At 42.7% G+C, this 16,617-nt stretch overlaps 1 protein-coding gene across 6 annotated transcripts in view; it reads left to right on the plus strand.

Annotated features, from left to right (window-relative positions):
* LOC108440944 (phosphatase and actin regulator 1) overlaps positions 1-16,617 on the plus strand; it is a 122,649-nt gene that overhangs the window by 83,288 nt on the left and 22,744 nt on the right. For all 6 annotated transcript variants that reach the window (XM_017720150.2, XM_037544407.1, XM_017720148.2 and 3 more), the window contains exons 4-7: positions 1,278-1,481; positions 6,638-6,920; positions 11,203-11,396; positions 15,384-15,540. In XM_017720150.2, coding sequence (XP_017575639.1) covers positions 1,278-1,481; positions 6,638-6,920; positions 11,203-11,396; positions 15,384-15,540 — 838 coding nt within the window. The remainder of the gene's footprint in view (positions 1-1,277; positions 1,482-6,637; positions 6,921-11,202; positions 11,397-15,383; positions 15,541-16,617) is intronic.

Consider the following 16,617-nt stretch of genomic DNA (forward strand, 5'->3'; position numbering starts at 1 on the left):
GGACAGTTTTTGTTTCTCCTCTCCTTTTGATTTAGCTCTGTGCTGATAAGGGATGTTAATTGAGTTGCCTAATGCGCTTCGTTCTGCTGCGGTCAGCCGTGTGGTTGTCTCGAGTTTGGTGTTCAGTGAATCCTTGTCCTTCACTTGTGCATTGGTGATGGTAAAGGGTGTTTTGATGGTAAAGAGTGATGAACAGAGTTTGACATATTTGTTTGGATCTGACGGAACCAGGCAATTCACATCAGGTTGGGACGTGATTTCTCAGATGCGTGTCAGGCTCGGGTTGTGTTCCAATTTCGCGTGCAGATTTCTCACAGCCTGGCTGTGCCCTTAACGGATTTTAGCTTGCTTTTGGTTTTTCTCTCTGCTTCATTCTCCCTCCTGAATGTTATCACCTTAAATGGTTTTCAGTCCGTCACTCACATTGTGGCGCTAAGGTCCAGTATTTGTCAGGGTTGAACAGAATTTCACAAATATTTGTTGGGTTTGAACACATTTTCTTAAATATTTATCGGGTTTTGACAATTTCTTAAATATTTGTTAAGTTTGATCAGAATTTCTCAAATATTTGTCAGGTTTGGCCATAATTTCTCAAATATTTGTGAGATTTTGACAGGTTCTTAAATATTTACCAGATTTGGAAAATTTCTCATTTGTCAGGTTTTGACATAATTTCCTAAATATTTGTCAGGTTTGAACATAATTTCTCAAATATTTGTCAGACTCTGGTTATGTTCTGATTTCACATGCAGATTTCAGAACACAAACCGTTTTCAATCTAAAACAAGCATTGCACCACTGAGACTTACTATATGTGTGAATTTAGACGGACTAAAATCAGGTTTGGACGGAATTTTGTCAGGATACAGTCGGGATTGGATTTTGTCAGGCTACAATTGACTTTGGACATGTTTACGCTGGTTTCAGTCTGGTCCAGATTCTGTTCTTGGTGGTCTGGATTGTGTTGAAATGGACCATAACTGGGGACGAAAATGTCAGGCCCCAGTAAAGCTTTAATATAGATGTTGCATTTTCTGTGAAATGTTTCCCAAACCTCAGTACATGTGTGGTGCTCGATGTTCAGCACAGGCCGCGGCGATTCTTCTTATCGTTTTGAACATCGTCTAAAACACGTCGAAGCTTTGAGAGATTTGACTAATCTTGACTCTTTTGGTCTTTTAAGTGTCATTTTTTTGTGCTTGTGTTGAAACATTGTGTCTAAATGTAAGTTACACTGATTCATTTACACCAAGAATTCATTTGTTTCTTCCCTGCAGCCACCATTGAATTCCGGGCCTCTATGGAGGGCGGAGTCTGTCCTCAGGATCCCTCCCTAAAGACGTCCATGGTTCTGCCTGTTAAGAAGTCAGTTGCGTTTCCAGGGGACATTCAGGAAAACCCTGCCAAAGCTCCACTCTACCACAAGCAGCCGCCTGCACTGCCCCCAAAGCCATTTCCCCGGCTGTCCAACCACAGCACAGGTGGGACAGAGCACAGTGCTAAATCTGCTAAAGCCCACTGCAAGAAGTTTATTGGCTCAATTGGATGTTTTATTATTTGAGATGATTTTAATTCATTGACCAGTTGACAGGTGTTCAAGACTGAGGAAAGATATTAACATCAGTGTTTTCAGTTCTAATCTGGACAGCCTAGTTTAGCCTGGTCTCACAAGCCAGATGACCACAGCCAGAGAATCTGAAGGGCTTTGTTGATCGATGTGGCCAAGGGCCGCCTACTTTGACAGGAAGGGGACACAAAATGACAAACCATCAGAATGAGGTGGTTGGTGCTACAACCACAACCTGTGAACTTCCCAGCCTTCCAATCTAGTGACTTGCTTCTCACTGTCAACAAAGTGTTCATTGCAGGCATCTGTACCAGACTGATATGTAGCAGACACTTTATTAAATACACCTACTTTGTATCTACAAGGTAAGGTCCATTTACCATATATGTGCACTTTGTAGTTCTACAATTACATATCGTCCCAAATTGGGGCAGTCGTGGGCTGGAGGTGGGCTGGAGGTTAGGGAACTGGCCCTGTGACCGGAAGGTTGCTGGTTTGATCCCCAGCACTGACAGTCCATGACTGAGGTGTCCTAACCCCCAACTGCTCCCCGGGCGCCGTGGATCGGGCTACCCTCCACTCCGGGCAAGTGTGCTCATTGCCCCCTAGTGTGTGTGTATTCACTAGTGTGTATGTGGTGTTTCACTTCACGGATGGGTTAAATGCAGAGGTGAAATTTCCCCGTTTGTGGGACTAAAAAGTGTATCTTAATCTTAATCTTAAATAATACCTGCTCAGTGGTAGTTCTGACCGTTGATGAATAGGATAAAAGGTGTCCATGGGTGTTTCTGTCCGTCCTTCTACAGTGAGAAGACAGCTCAATGCTATGAGTCTGAAAGGATTTGTAGCTGTCAAGAAGCCTCACTGAGGAAAAAAGTAGACAAAACAATTGCAAATCAAATAAAGAAGCTGCTGGGCTTCTCAGAACAGAGTACTGGCTACACCAGTAGTCCAGACCTCAACACCACTGAATGGGTGTATTTGAAATGTGAGGAGTCCAACTTCTAAGACTGAACTTTGGAGGTGGGGAACTTTGGAGGTGTGGAAGAAAGTGTTGCAGATTTCCCAACAAGAATAAAATCTGTAATATAGGATAAGAGTGGACACACTAAATGCTGAGGCTGTCTAAATGTCAGTTTTTCTGTTTTTTCTCCTTTTTTTCCACCGACAAAAACTTCATTTAAAACTTTATTTAATGGCTGCGTTGACTGGATCTTAAATAAATGAAGGCTGGTTTCTGATTGTATATTATGGTAACTGATAAATGGACAATGAGGGTAGATACAAGGTAGGGGTACCTAATAAAGTGGCCAGTGAGTGTACATCAGGTGATTCATCCAGTGGTTTGATCATTAGATAATGGTGGTGCAGGACTTTGGCCGAGACAGCTTGATTTGGCTGAGAAATATGTCGACCTGCCCTTTTAATGCACTGTCTAACGTAATTTGAATTAAGTACTGATAAATTCACTGCTGGCTCTGCTGTATATCAGTGGCCTGTGAAGTGACCGTATCTAGCGATTTTTCAGGCGCTGCTCAAGGCTCGTCAGATAATAAAGTTTTATTATCATCTGTTTTGAAGTCAGTGTAGTGTCTTTCTGGCGCTCCTGAATTATGGAAGAAGCGCCTTCATCCCAGTCTGATTCTCCTTTTTAGCTGACTGTGTGTGAGAGGGCTTAACTCGGTATATAAATAGATCTAAATCATGAAAACTAAATTCAATCAGTGAAGTCTCTTTGATATATGTAAGCCTGGTTTGGATGAGATCCACTTTTAAAGGCAGTGCTCTGTGATTTTACTATCAGTCATAACAAGATTTTCTCCCTCCTCCCCCTGAGAAAATTACAGGCTGAATTAGCTGCTGTTGTTCACCAAATTCACTGGTCTGATCATTTTAATCCCGTCCAGATCTCCTTGATGAATCAGTTCATTGATTTAAGTGACCTTTAGCACTCCCAAAACAGGGAAATTTCACCTCCGCATTTAACCCATACGTGCAGTGAAACACCACATACACACACTAGTGAGTGAGCACACACACACACACACACACTAGGGGGCAGTGAGCACACTTGCCCAGAGTGGTGGGCAGCCCTATCTGCAGCGCCCAGGGAGCAGTTGGGGGTTGGATGACACCTCAGTCATGTACTGTCGGCTCTGGGGATCGAACCTTCAGCCCAAGACTGCTCCCTCTGACCGCTGCTGCTTGCCGTCTTTAGTTTCCTAGTATTAGTATACACTTCCATGTTACCTGGTCTGGTTGGTAGAACTTCTCTATCCTCTTCACATTAGCAGTTGGAGAAGGAAAGCAGTTAATCAGATAAGCGAGATTCCACTGATCTAATGGGCAATTACAGCAGCAGCTGCAGTACAAAGTTACGTTAGACTTGCGTTAGACCTCTCGTGGCCACTAGCATCAACTTTTAGCTTGACCACGTGTAACACAAACATCTGAAATGGAGCCCACTAGAAGCTTTCTTGACCTGTGGTGGTTTTACTGCCATTCTGTGTCACCTTTCGGTAAAATACGCTGCTTTGAATGATCACCGGTGAGTTTTCAGTTTCGGGAAGGAAGTCAACAGAGAATTCCGAGGAAGAATTCCTCGTCTTCCCGTAAACACAGCACAGCAACAGTTCGTTATTCAGCTAACCGCAGAAAAAGCACTCAAAACTAGGGTAACCTTACCAAAAAGTGAAAAGCAAGCCACGTTATATCTGCAGGGAAGTTGGTTTCATTGTGACATATTGGGATATTCTTTCTTCGGTAGCTTCAAGTTAATATGTTTAAATGCTCCTTGTTAGCAACCAAAACAAGCAGCTTCTGTTCTGTGAACTTGTGCAATTGCTGTAATAGTTTAACTGTCACAAGTGGCAACCATTGGGGTCCAAGCAAGATGCAACATTTATGGAGCCAGCAGATGCGAATGATTTGCATAGTTATTGAACTTAATTCTGTATTTTCGTCTTAGAAGCACCATCATTTCCGTGTTAACATGACTAACGTTTTGTCTTATTAGCACTTCTGACGCACCGCATTATACAGGACGGGTTTCTGAACTTTAATAAGCTTTAACGTCTTTTTAGTTGTTCCCCCTGGCAAACTTAACCAGTCCAAAGAGGGCTATCGTCTTTCTCTTCCATTGGTTTTTATCTTGGAAATGCTGTGTCCTAATATGAACTCGCTGTTTGGTTAAGGACACACTTCCTGTTGACACTGTTGTCTTCAGGCTTTCTACTTGGATTAGCCTAATACACTTAGTTCAGTAAGATCAGAGCAGTCTGTGGATAATAAGGTTTGTTCCTTGTCCGCCACTGAAGTGCTTCAACCTATTTTAGGACCAAAATCTGCCTTTACATGCAGTACTTTTGGTTTGGATTAACTGTAGATGGTGATGGTGAGGAAAACATCCAAAGTGTAGCGTCTCTGGTTTAAAAATGGGAGAATACAGCATTTAAAAGCACATCAAGAGGTTTATCAGTGCATAAGTGTGCTGCTAGTGGTCAGGTGGCATCTGTTACTGCTGACCCTTTGTTTTTAGTGTGTGAGACATCCTGTTCTAATAAGTGATACTTTTTTAATCCCACAAACGGGGAAATTCCACCTCCGCATTTAACACCACATACACACTAGTGAACACACACACTAGGGGGCAGTGAGCACACTTGCCCAGAGTGGTGGGCAGCCCTATCCACGGTGCCCGGGGAGCAGTTGGGGGTTAGGTGTCTTGCTCAAGGACACCTCAGTCATGGACTGTCGGCCCTGGGGATCGAACCAGCAACCTTCCGGTCACAGGGCCAGTTCCCTAACCTCCAGCCCACGACTGCCCCCAACACAGTGATAGCGAAGAATGTTAAAAAAGCACTTTTCCTACCAAAGTTGGAGTGGCGGCTCTCGAAAGGTAATCAGGCCTTATGTAATCATGTAATTGGAAATTGATGAGCACTTGTGTAATTTATAGTTGATAAGGGAACATGTGTTGGGACATTGCCTCAGTGAGCATTAGACCATTTGCTTAATGAATTCCTGAGTATCAGTAACAGATTAGCTGATACAGATGTTGTTGAATTTGAAAAAGGCCCATTCCTGAAATGACCGCCCTCCGGAACGGGGCCGCCAGCCAAATGATCGGTAGGACCTTGCAGGGCCATCAAATGGAGACTACTGGCCTGTCCAAAGGACACGCTTTCCAGAATGTCAGAAGAATTCCAGGATTTATCAAATTAAGCTTTTTTAATCAAGTTTTTCAGTTTTTGAAATAATTAGAAAATTTCTGTTGCTCTTTAGATTGTGTGGAAATTTCGTGATGAATTGACCAAAAGAAATGGCCCAAAATTACTTGGACAAAAAGTCTGGTTCCATTGATTTACATTAAGTTACATATCACTGTTGTCGGAAGAAAACCTCGTATCTCCAAAATGGTAACTTTACAGGAGAGGGAAAAAACATGCTTTACTTTTAATGTAAGTCAATGGAACCAGACGTCTTTCCTAGTCATTTTGGGCCGTTTCTTTTGGTGCATTCTTCATGAAATTTACACACAATGTAAAGACCAACAGGCTTTTTCATATTATGCCAAAAACTGAAAAACGACCAAAATGGAGATACAAGGTTTTCTTCCGACAGCAGCGATGTGTTTATCCCTTCTTCTTCTTCTGTAAAGTTTCCACTTAGAAGGTACGAGATTTTATTCCGACGGCAGCAAAATGCTGGTTAAGCTTGCGAGTGTGTGGATGGACAGTGAACATTCTGTTATTAAGGATTTAAATGATTAATCAATTAACAACAGTTGACTGTTAACTCATAAACACTTGCTTGACTGATGTAGTTTAATCTTATTTCATTTCCAGTAAACAGCAGTTACTATTTGAATAGACAGGCTTATCGTTCAAGTTGAGGGATATTTGTACACAGCAGTGAATTGGTATCAACTATTTAATATTTAACCGTTTGCTGTTAATTGTTTGGATGCAGGTCTTTTGATTGGAGAACATCTGGAATGTCTCCTCTTCAGTAAAAAGTCTGTGTGTTCCATCTTCTTTCTTTCTCCATGTTTTTTTTGTCTGTTTTCAGAGCCATGCCAGCCCCTGAAGCTGCCCTGTGTGCAGGGGAAGCTCTCTCCTCCTCTACCTCCTAAGAAGGTGATGATCTGTGTGCCGTCTGGAGGCCTGGAGCCGCCCGTCTCCACCCCGAGCCCCTTAGCCACCTACCCCCAGAAATGCGCTCCCTTGATGCACCACGGAGGCCTTGGGGGACACCACGGCCACCCGCACCAGCTGCAGTACGGCGGCGTTCCCAGCCGCATCATCGAGGAGCTCAACAAGACGCTGGCACTCACCATGCAGAGGCTCGAGAGGTGAGCGCAGCGTCTTCTAGAGGTTTCCTCTAAAAGAAAGAGTTCAGTGGCATTTTCCTGCAAATTTTAGGGCACAGTTTCAGTTTATTTGCTGAACTTAACATATTAGGAAAAACATTTAATATATAATGTGTTTTTTTGTTTGTTTGTTTGTTTGTTTGTTCTGGTTCTAAGTAGAGCTGAAAACGCATTTCAGGCATTTGACTGGCTTGGACTCTAGATTAGAAGCCTTTTGCTTTAATTGTGTTTATTTCATTAGAAAGATTGAACGTTCCATTCAGTCACTGCCAGAACGATCAGAACACGACTGAAGTTCTACCAGATTTTTCTTATTTAGCCTGTTGTTTCTCGCTGTTGCAATGAGACCCTGTTAAAGGCCAGCTTTACTCTCTATTGATGAGGAGAAATGAGACCCTCATGCATGCTAACTTTACTCTTGAGACCCTTTGTGTAAATAGAGCACAATATAGAAATACGTCCACATATGCAGTCGAGACTGACGCGGCTTTTTTCTGAATTTCTACAAACACCATTTCATTTTATAGTAAATGAGTTTGGGCTGGTTTATGTTTATGAACAGACGCCTACAGATCAACATAGTAAAGGAGCTCATCTGTGATCCTGAGTTTAAAGCCAGTTTTTATTCAACTTAAACTTGGAACTAAGTTGTAAATAAATCTGAAACTGAAACTTTGCTTGTGTGTAAAAAGTGATTTCAGAGCCACTCGGTTCTCCCTGATGGAAACTGTTTACCTTCAGTGTTTTGTGCTTCTGATCATTTTAATAGACGTCAGCGTCACTAATTAATGACGTTCTATTAAAAGACTGGTTTACCAAGAGAGACGCTGGAGGACTTTCACCTGAAATGAGTTCATGAAGCCAGTCTGGTTATAAAAATGATAACAGGACCAGATCAGAGCCAGAATTACTCTTTTAGTACTTTTACTTTAGATACTTAAGTACATTTGAAGGTAAATACTTTAGTACTTTTACTCAAGTGGACGTCTAAAGGGAGGAACATCTACTTTCACTGGAGGAATATTTTACCTTGGGTGTCTCTACTTTAACTCACGTACATGATTTGTGTACTTCATCCACCTCTGAGTTACAGGCGAAATTTACTCTCTATTGATAAGGAGAAATGAGTGTATAGACTGTAAAGAACCATCTACATCACATTCTCCATCAATCTGAAGAACTCTTTCATGATGCAAACAACACTTTAATCATGCAAAGGGTTTTTTGAGTGTTCATGGTTCTATACAGAACCTCTATTTTAACTGAAGAGCCCATGAGACTCTGTCTGCTATCCTTTTTCTGTATCACAGACTGTGTATGAGGCTATCTTTGCTCTCTTTAGATGTCAGAATGAGAGCAGTGGTGGTGCTCAGAGGGGTGACCCACCTAACAAACCCACCACAGAGTCTGTGGCCCACTTACCCCTCCGTTGAGAGACCCTGGGCACTGTGATGCCCTCTCTGTGGCTCTACTGGGTACAGGCTGGCGAAGTGACAGTGTCCAAACACTGCCAGTCTCTTCCTGATGCCAGCCTGCTAGTGCCACAGCTAGTGCCTGTTGCATAACAGACCAGGGATCCAGTTTGCTCTGAACAGCATGGAGCGCGTTTATAGTCCTCATTCTTGAAAGATTCTTCAACTGGGAGATGAAGTCTGTGATTCGACTGCCAAGCTCGGAAGCTACAGCCCGAGTTGATGTGGATTACGAAAGCCGAGGGATTTTTAAAGGATTAATGTAGTTGATTGAACTGATTGACAATCTAGGTGGCATTGCAGAGCAATCACGGGACACAGTGATTGCCTCGAGATGAAGATATCCCTTGGTACCCTTCGCTCAGCATATCTAGATATAGGGGAAAAGGTAAAAGCCAAGTCATCACGTCAGTATTACAGAAGCCAAACTGAGGTGTCTGAATAACCAGCTATCTCACTGACTTTAGCTTTTACCTTGATGGCAGCCTCAAGTCATATCTGCTGAGTATTTGAGGATTTAAATTACTGCAGTAAGTTGATTGGCTTCCTAGCAGTGATATTAGCTGTCTGTCTTCCTTCTGCATTCACCAGTTAATATACATCATCAGAAGTTGAAATGAAGGTTCTCTGCAGGTCCGATTATTTTGGTCATCAAGGTCCAAACTATGTAAATGTTCCCTCAAAGGTACAGCAGTGGTTTCAAGGTCTGATTCTGAACCTTAAATCAGTTTTTCGAGGTGAAAAGCTCATATTTGTACCTTTTTCGTAATCTAAAGCTTTAAAACAGAGCAATACAATAAAAGCCTGGAGGCGAGGCAGGGTGTGGAGTCAGTACAGCTTAGAAAATATCATTTCAATGGATTATGGTTCAGATATGTTCCCTGACTAAAGGTACTGAGATGTACTCTTGAGGGTTCCATGCCAGTGACAGTGGGGGGTCCTGCCCCTCTGACAGTGTGTGGATGCTGCAAGGGCACTACTGGAGCATGTGAGTAAGTGAGTTTACAACCCCCCCCCCTCCCCCCCCCTCCCCCCATATTTCAGGTTGTGCATCTGTCAGCCTTGGACTTTTTCAAAACAGCAGCTCTGTTGAATTCCAGCTCTGTGATGTTTAGAGTGCAGTACTTTTATTTAGACCAGGTCACAGAGGTGCTGATGCAGTTATGTGCTGTTTTCTTGTTGTTTGGAATTCATCCATGTCTCATGTTGTCATGCTATTTCTCTGAGATTGTTCTGTTTGACGCGGCACCCTCTTTTTTCCTGTGTGACGGATGCGACTGCAAGTTCTTTCACCGCCGTTAATTGCCTTCTTTTAGCTTTCTTTTTTTATCCTTTTTCTATTTCGCATTATGAATGCATTCAAAAAGGCTTATCGCGGCTTTAACTGTGGCTATCTGCAAATGAATGGCTGGCTAATCTGGATTTCGCTGGTAGGGATGCGTCACGGCGTCCTGCTCATTTCCCACAGATTGTCGACGCTCATTTCGGGAATGACGGCAGTAATCGCGGGCGCACGTTTGTGGCATCGTGTCTTCAGGCATCAGTCTGTAACGGTGTGTTATGAAATTAACCGGTGGGCCTGCGAGTGGTCCGGGTCCGTGTGATTCACCTTGCGTCAACCACTTTTCTGTAATTAACACAGGACGTAATTACAGTTAACTCAATTAGGAGATTATTACAGAAATGATCAAACAGCTTACATAAGCTTGTGATGATGGTACGAAGATTGTAAGAGGGGGTCAGTAGTAAACAGGGGCCGAACTGCATGTGTGATTATGCCCTGGCTTATATCATCATATCATACTGTTAGTGTATGACTGAGAACTTCAGTGTATACATTGAATTTAGGTTAAGAGAAAAGGTTTATTATAATTGTATGTATGTATGTATTTTTTATATATATATATATATATATATATATATATATATATATATATATATACACCGATCAGCCTTCTGACCACCTCCTTGTTTCTACGCTCATTGTCGACTTTATCAGCTCCACTTACTGTATAGCTGCTCTCTGTAGTTCTATAGTTACAGACTGTAGTCCATCTGTTTCTCTGATACTCTGTTACCCTGTTCTTCAGTGGTCAGGACCCCCATGGCCCCTCACAGAGCAGGTACTAGTTGGGTGGTGGATCATTCTCAGCACTGCAGTAACACTGACGTGGTGGTGGTGTGTTAGTGTGTTGTGCTGGTTCAAGTGGATCAGACACAGCAGTGCTGCTGGAGTTTTTAAACACTGTGTCCACTCACTGTCCACTCTATTAGACACTCCTACCTGTCAGTCCACCTTGTAGATGTAAAGTCAGACACGGTAGCTCATCTGCTGCTGCACAGTTTGTGTTGGTTGTTGGCCCACAGGACGCTGTTGGCTGGATATTTTTGATTGGTGGGCTATTTTCAGTCCAGCAGCGACACTGAGGTGTTTAAAAACTCCAGCAGCACTGCTGTGTCTGATCCACTCAGACCAGCACAACACCACCGCCACCACCATGTCAATGTTACTGCAGTGCTGAGAATGATCCACCAGTGTTTATTTGCTTAATTTAACATATTGTGAAAAATACGGCCAGGACAAAAGTTATATTTTATATTTTGTGTTTTATTGTCCTCCAGTATGTTAAACCCAGTAAATAAGTGGAAGTTTTACGCTGAAATGTGCAGGAAAATGCTGTATTTAAGTTTTTGTTTCTCTGGAAAGGATATGTGAACACAATTTCACTTCAAAAATCAGCAAAACGTGATTTGACTGTGTTGAAACAGCCCTGGTTTTCTTTTCTTGGCAGTTCTGCGTTGCACTCTGGTCAGTGTGGTCTTCTGGACGGCCGGCCAGTGCCCACGGTGGTGATTGACTGCGAGGATGACAAAGAGAATATGCCCAATGAGTCTGACTATGAGGACCTACCCAGCATGTACAAGGATGAACTGGAGGAGGAGGATGACGAGGATGATGAAGAGGACGATGACTCACTTTTTACAAGTTAGTCTATGTCTTATTGAGCTTACTGTGCCCAGTAAGTGTGAGTTTTTCATATATCAGAAGATACAGTGGAATTTTGGGTCAGTTATGCTCTGTGAACCTGAATAAGTGCGTGTTTGTGGGTTACATTAATGAGTTAAATAAAACATAAATGAAATAGAAGCATTTGGCTTATTATTTAAGTCCATCCAGCTTTGTAATATCAGGCACGGAATTTTGAACTGAGCCCAAATACAGCCCGAGAACCTTCTGTCCACTCGACCAGCAGCAGTTCGAAACAGACCTGAGCCCAACGAGTTTTTTTCTGATCCCACCAAACCACTTTATTACCCAAAGTAATGAGTAAACATTGATATTTGTGTTGAGATCATGGATATATTACACACATTTCTCCAAAATGGCTAATTTACAGGAGATTTAAAGGAGAAGTGTGTGTGTGTGTATGTGTGTGTGTGTGTGTATATATATATATATATATATATATATATATATATATATATCCATATATACACACACACACACACACGTGTACACACACACACACAATCTATCAAAAATTACAAGTGTATAGGAGAAGGAAAAAAAACACACTTTACTGTTAATGTAAGTCAATGGAACCAGAATTTTTTCCAAGTCATTTTTGATCCGTTAATCATGAAATTTACATACAATGTAAAGGACATTTTTTCAGGGTTTACCATTTTCTGTGCTCTGATTTAGCATTGATTTAGCTTTTAAAGGGCTCATATCTTCGTTTTCTTTGTACTTAATTTATTCCCCTGGGGTAAACTTTTTACACGTGTGTATTTTTATGTACTAAGCCGTCTTAATCCGTTTTCACTGGCCTGTTTTTCCTTTAGAATTAAGCAGCCTATGTTTATTACTGTATATTAGGGGTTGCACAACTGCTATTTTTTGTTTTACTAGTCATTCTAGTTACTAGGCACAGTTGCGTGGTGGGTAGCGCTGTCGCCTCACAGCGAGGTGGGCCTGGGTTCGATTCCCCAGCCAGGCGACCAGGGTCCTCTCTGTGTGGAGTTTGCATGTTCTCCCCGTGTCTGCGTGGGTTTCCTCCGGGTTCTCCGGTTTCCTCCCACAGTCCAAAGACATGCAGTCAGGCCAATTGGACATGCTACATTGCCCCTGGGTGTGAGTGACTGTCTGTGTCTGTCTGTCTGCCCTGTGATGGACTGGCGACCTGTCCAGTGTGTATCCTGCCTTCCGCCCGATGACCGCTGGGATAGGCTCCAGCACCCCCCCATAACTCTGACGGAGAAGAGGCTTAGAAAATGGATGGATGGATGGATGGATGGATGGATGGATGGATGGATGGATGGATGGATGGATGGATGGTCATTCTGCTTATTCAGAAGTAGTTGACTAGTCAACATGACTGTAAGAAAAGAATGCAGATGCTGGGGTTTGAGGTGGGAGATGTGCACTACAGGAGTTGTTTGGTTGTATTTCAGTAGGTTTGGGCCTCAGGCGCTCTGCCCACAGACATACACAGACCGTGTGATGTAAACTGCCCACTAAGATCACCACACTTCTGAGATTCTCACCTCTCACAGACGATTTAAACTGGCTGTGGATGTCCGTTCTTCCGTGTACTGGTATCATTAGTCTTATGGGAAACGTGCAGTGATTTCTCATGCTAAATGCCTGTAAAAGCAGCTGCATCTCTACACACCAGTTGGCCTTTCAGAGCGAGATACAGACCAACTCTCTGAATCTGGACCCGTTCATCTTTTCCCCTTTTATGCAAGTTATTCCAGAATTTAGTCTGAAACTGTGTGTAGCAAGTAAACTAAATGTGATTTTGACAACTGATCCTCCACAAATCCATCAGAGATGGCAGTTCTTGAAATCTACCATGTCTGACTTGTGAGACATGGTGTTGCACAGCTTGCAGTAGAATTAGTTTCATATCAAGTAGCTTTATATTATCGACTGGGCGACTACTGCCCACAGCATTCGTATAGTGGATTTATTAGTTGACTAATCTATGCAGGTCTACTATGCATTTACGACTGACATACAGTGGGCTCCAAAAGTCTGAGACCACTGGTGAAAATACTTCTATTTTGCATTCCTTTCTGATGTAATACAAAGCTTTTCATTACAAAATGATATTGTCAGCATAACAATCTGAGTCAAAGAAGAATCGTTGGATGTTTCTATGAACTTGAGAATGTCTTGGTGTTTGATTTGTCCCTCTTGCCTGCTTTAATGACAGTGTGCACTCGACCTGACTTGGACTCCATAAGGCTGTGCAAAAGCCTCTGATCAGTAGATTAAATCCTTCTGAGAGTCGTCTGAGCTTCAGGAGAAGAGACGAGACTAAAAAAGTCTAACCTTTTTGGGCAAAGCGCTTAACGTGACCAGTTTCACAAATTTGCTTGGGTTTGAATGGTGCGGAATTACGAATATTTCCTTTTCCCGTTTCCCGTTTTAAAGATCAACATTTTAAAGATTTCAAGATTCTAAAACTTTGTTTTATTTCAAGGTATAGATGGAAAAATAACTGTTTTTTCCCCCCCAGTGTAATCTCAGATCACATATAAGTGATCTTCGTTCTGATTGGCTGACCTGTGCCAAAACAGAAACGGTGATTTCAGAACTGGTTAGTGTCCATATGCAGACCGTGAAGTGAACACTGTGAACATTTGAAACCTTTAACACTATTTACACACCAAGCTCTTTCACACATGCATACTTTCTAAACCGCTTATCCTCCTGGGTCATGGGGGCTAAAGGAGCCTATCCCGGTGGTCATTGAGCAGAAGGCAGTGTGACACCACCACATAAGGGGACCGGTGGAATACCTGTGTCTGATGATTAACACTGACATAGATTTCAGGTTGTGTTATTTAAGTTACCCCACAGAAAAGAAAGTCCTTAATTTCCTTTATTACTTCTCACTGGGATGTTCTGATAGGAGTTGTGGCCGTATCATATTTCTGGTATTTTGTTTGGAAATGTTTCCCGTGCATTCCTATGGGGGGGGGGCTCTTATTTTGAATATAAACCCTGGTTTGGGAGCAGGAAAGAGAGGTGTGGCAGTCATTTCATGGAGGGTCAAGGTTGGGGAATAGTGGCCTGGTGGATCATTGCTGCTCAAGCCCTAACAGTCTTTGACTCCTTTTTCTGCTCATCTTTGTCCTTGAAGATTGGATCCCCCTCTAACTGTGGAGATACCTCACAGACCTGGCTGAGCCCAAATATTTTAGCACCCTTCACCTGAAGTCAGGTCAAAATGGATGAACACAGCGAGGAAAAGACTGCTTTTATCAGTCCATTTGGTCTGTACCATTTTTTTGACCATGCCCTTTGTTCTCAAAAAGGCCAGGGCCACATTTCAAAGGCTGGTGGAGCAAGTGCTTGGAGAGCTGAGGGGATCTGTGTGCTTTGTGTACGTAGATGATGTCAACATCTATTCTCAGACAAAAGCCCAACACCTGAGGGACTTTTGAGAGGCTCAGGGAAGCACACCTTCCATTTTCGCAGAAATGAGCTAAAGTTCTTGGGATATGTTGTGTCTGGAGAAGGGGTTTAGGTAGACCCAGAAAAATCCATCGCCGTAGCTGCATATCCTACCCGCATGTCAGATTGTTACCGTAGGAAACACTCTGGACAGGTCGCCGGTCCATAACAGGGCACTCACACATACATATACATTCACACACACGTTCACACCTGAGGGCAAGTTCATGTCCAGTTGGCCTGGCTGCATGTCTTTGGACTGTGGGAATAAACCCACAGAGACTCAGGGAGAACATGCAAACTCCACACAGAGAGGACAGTGGTTGCCCGGCAGGGGAATAGAACCCAGACCCTTCTTGCTGTGAGGCAAAAGTGCTGCCATTGACACGAGAGAAGCTTTTCCCATTGGTCAGCCTGGAGAATATGTCCACCACACCTGCAGGTTTAGGAACAGTAGGTGTAATAGATGATTCTGACTCTTGCTCATTGTGTCTGTCTGTGCAGGTACACTAGCCCGGAAGGTGCTGAGGAAAGACTCTCTGGCTATAAAGCTGAGTAACCGGCCATCTAAGAGAGAGCTGGAGGAGAAAAATATTCTGCCCATGCAGACGGACGAGGAAAGACACGAGTCCAGACAACAGATTGGCACCAAACTCACACGGTGAGCACACACTCACTCACACATGCAGGGCTATTTTATACAGTGCTGTTCAAAAGTCCACACTTTGCTTAATTTATCTCAAATAAAAACAGCCGTCAAATACAATGTATTCAGTTTTCACAATATATTTCTGATGAGATAAGATAATCCGCTTGTGTAAGGAAGGAGAAAGATGCCGAGAAAACCTGATGGACCACCCGCATGTCCATATCAGATAAACAGCACTTAACGCCTTCATCTTTGAGAGGAGAAAATAAAGTTCCACTCTCGCTTCAGATATGAAAGCATGTTTCTGTCCATCATTCCACTGTGAGAAGACATCATTATGGGCCTGAAAGGATGTGTAGCTGTCCGAAAGATCTCACTGAGAAAAGGAAACATCAAACAAAGAAGATAATGGTGTTCTCAGAGCAATGGACTGAGCACTTTTGAGTCCAGAATGTGGGATTACTTGGAATGTGAGAAGCAGAAAGTACAACCAACTTCTAAGACTGAACTTTGGAAGTGTGGAAAAACAGCCCTGAAGATTTCTTTAGAAAACTGAAGGCGAATCTCCTGAAAACATTGGAAGCTGTGATAAAGGTAAAGCCTGGAAACTACAAATGATGAAAAATCTGGTGTTATGTTTAGTAGTTTAGTTGTTTTGTTAAATGTGTTTTCTGCCTTTTTCCTGATAAATTACTAGCTTGATGATCATTTTGAGAGGAATTTAAATAAATGAAGGGTGGTCTCGGACGTTTACACTGTACTACAAGTTTCTAAAAGTAATACAAATTGTCTAAGCCTTGTTCTAGACCTCTAAACCTCTAAACTCTAAGCTCTGTAACCAAAACAAAAAGATTTCAAGACATGAAAAGCATTTTTGATCCTGCAGGTAACTTTTTTGTCCTGAAAAGAGATGCAAACAATGGCACACACGCACACTACAAACCAACCCAGCGTCATAAAGACACGTGAGTTTGGGACAAATCCCTAAATCGGCTCCTAAAACCCTTCTCAGCCACGGGCGTCATTTCATGCCTCCATCAATGAGCCTCTGACTCAGTGGGCAAATGTCCCAGTGAATAAAGCCATCAG

This window comes from Pygocentrus nattereri, chromosome 2 (genome assembly GCF_015220715.1).
Source record: "Pygocentrus nattereri isolate fPygNat1 chromosome 2, fPygNat1.pri, whole genome shotgun sequence".
NCBI lineage: Eukaryota > Metazoa > Chordata > Actinopteri > Characiformes > Serrasalmidae > Pygocentrus > Pygocentrus nattereri.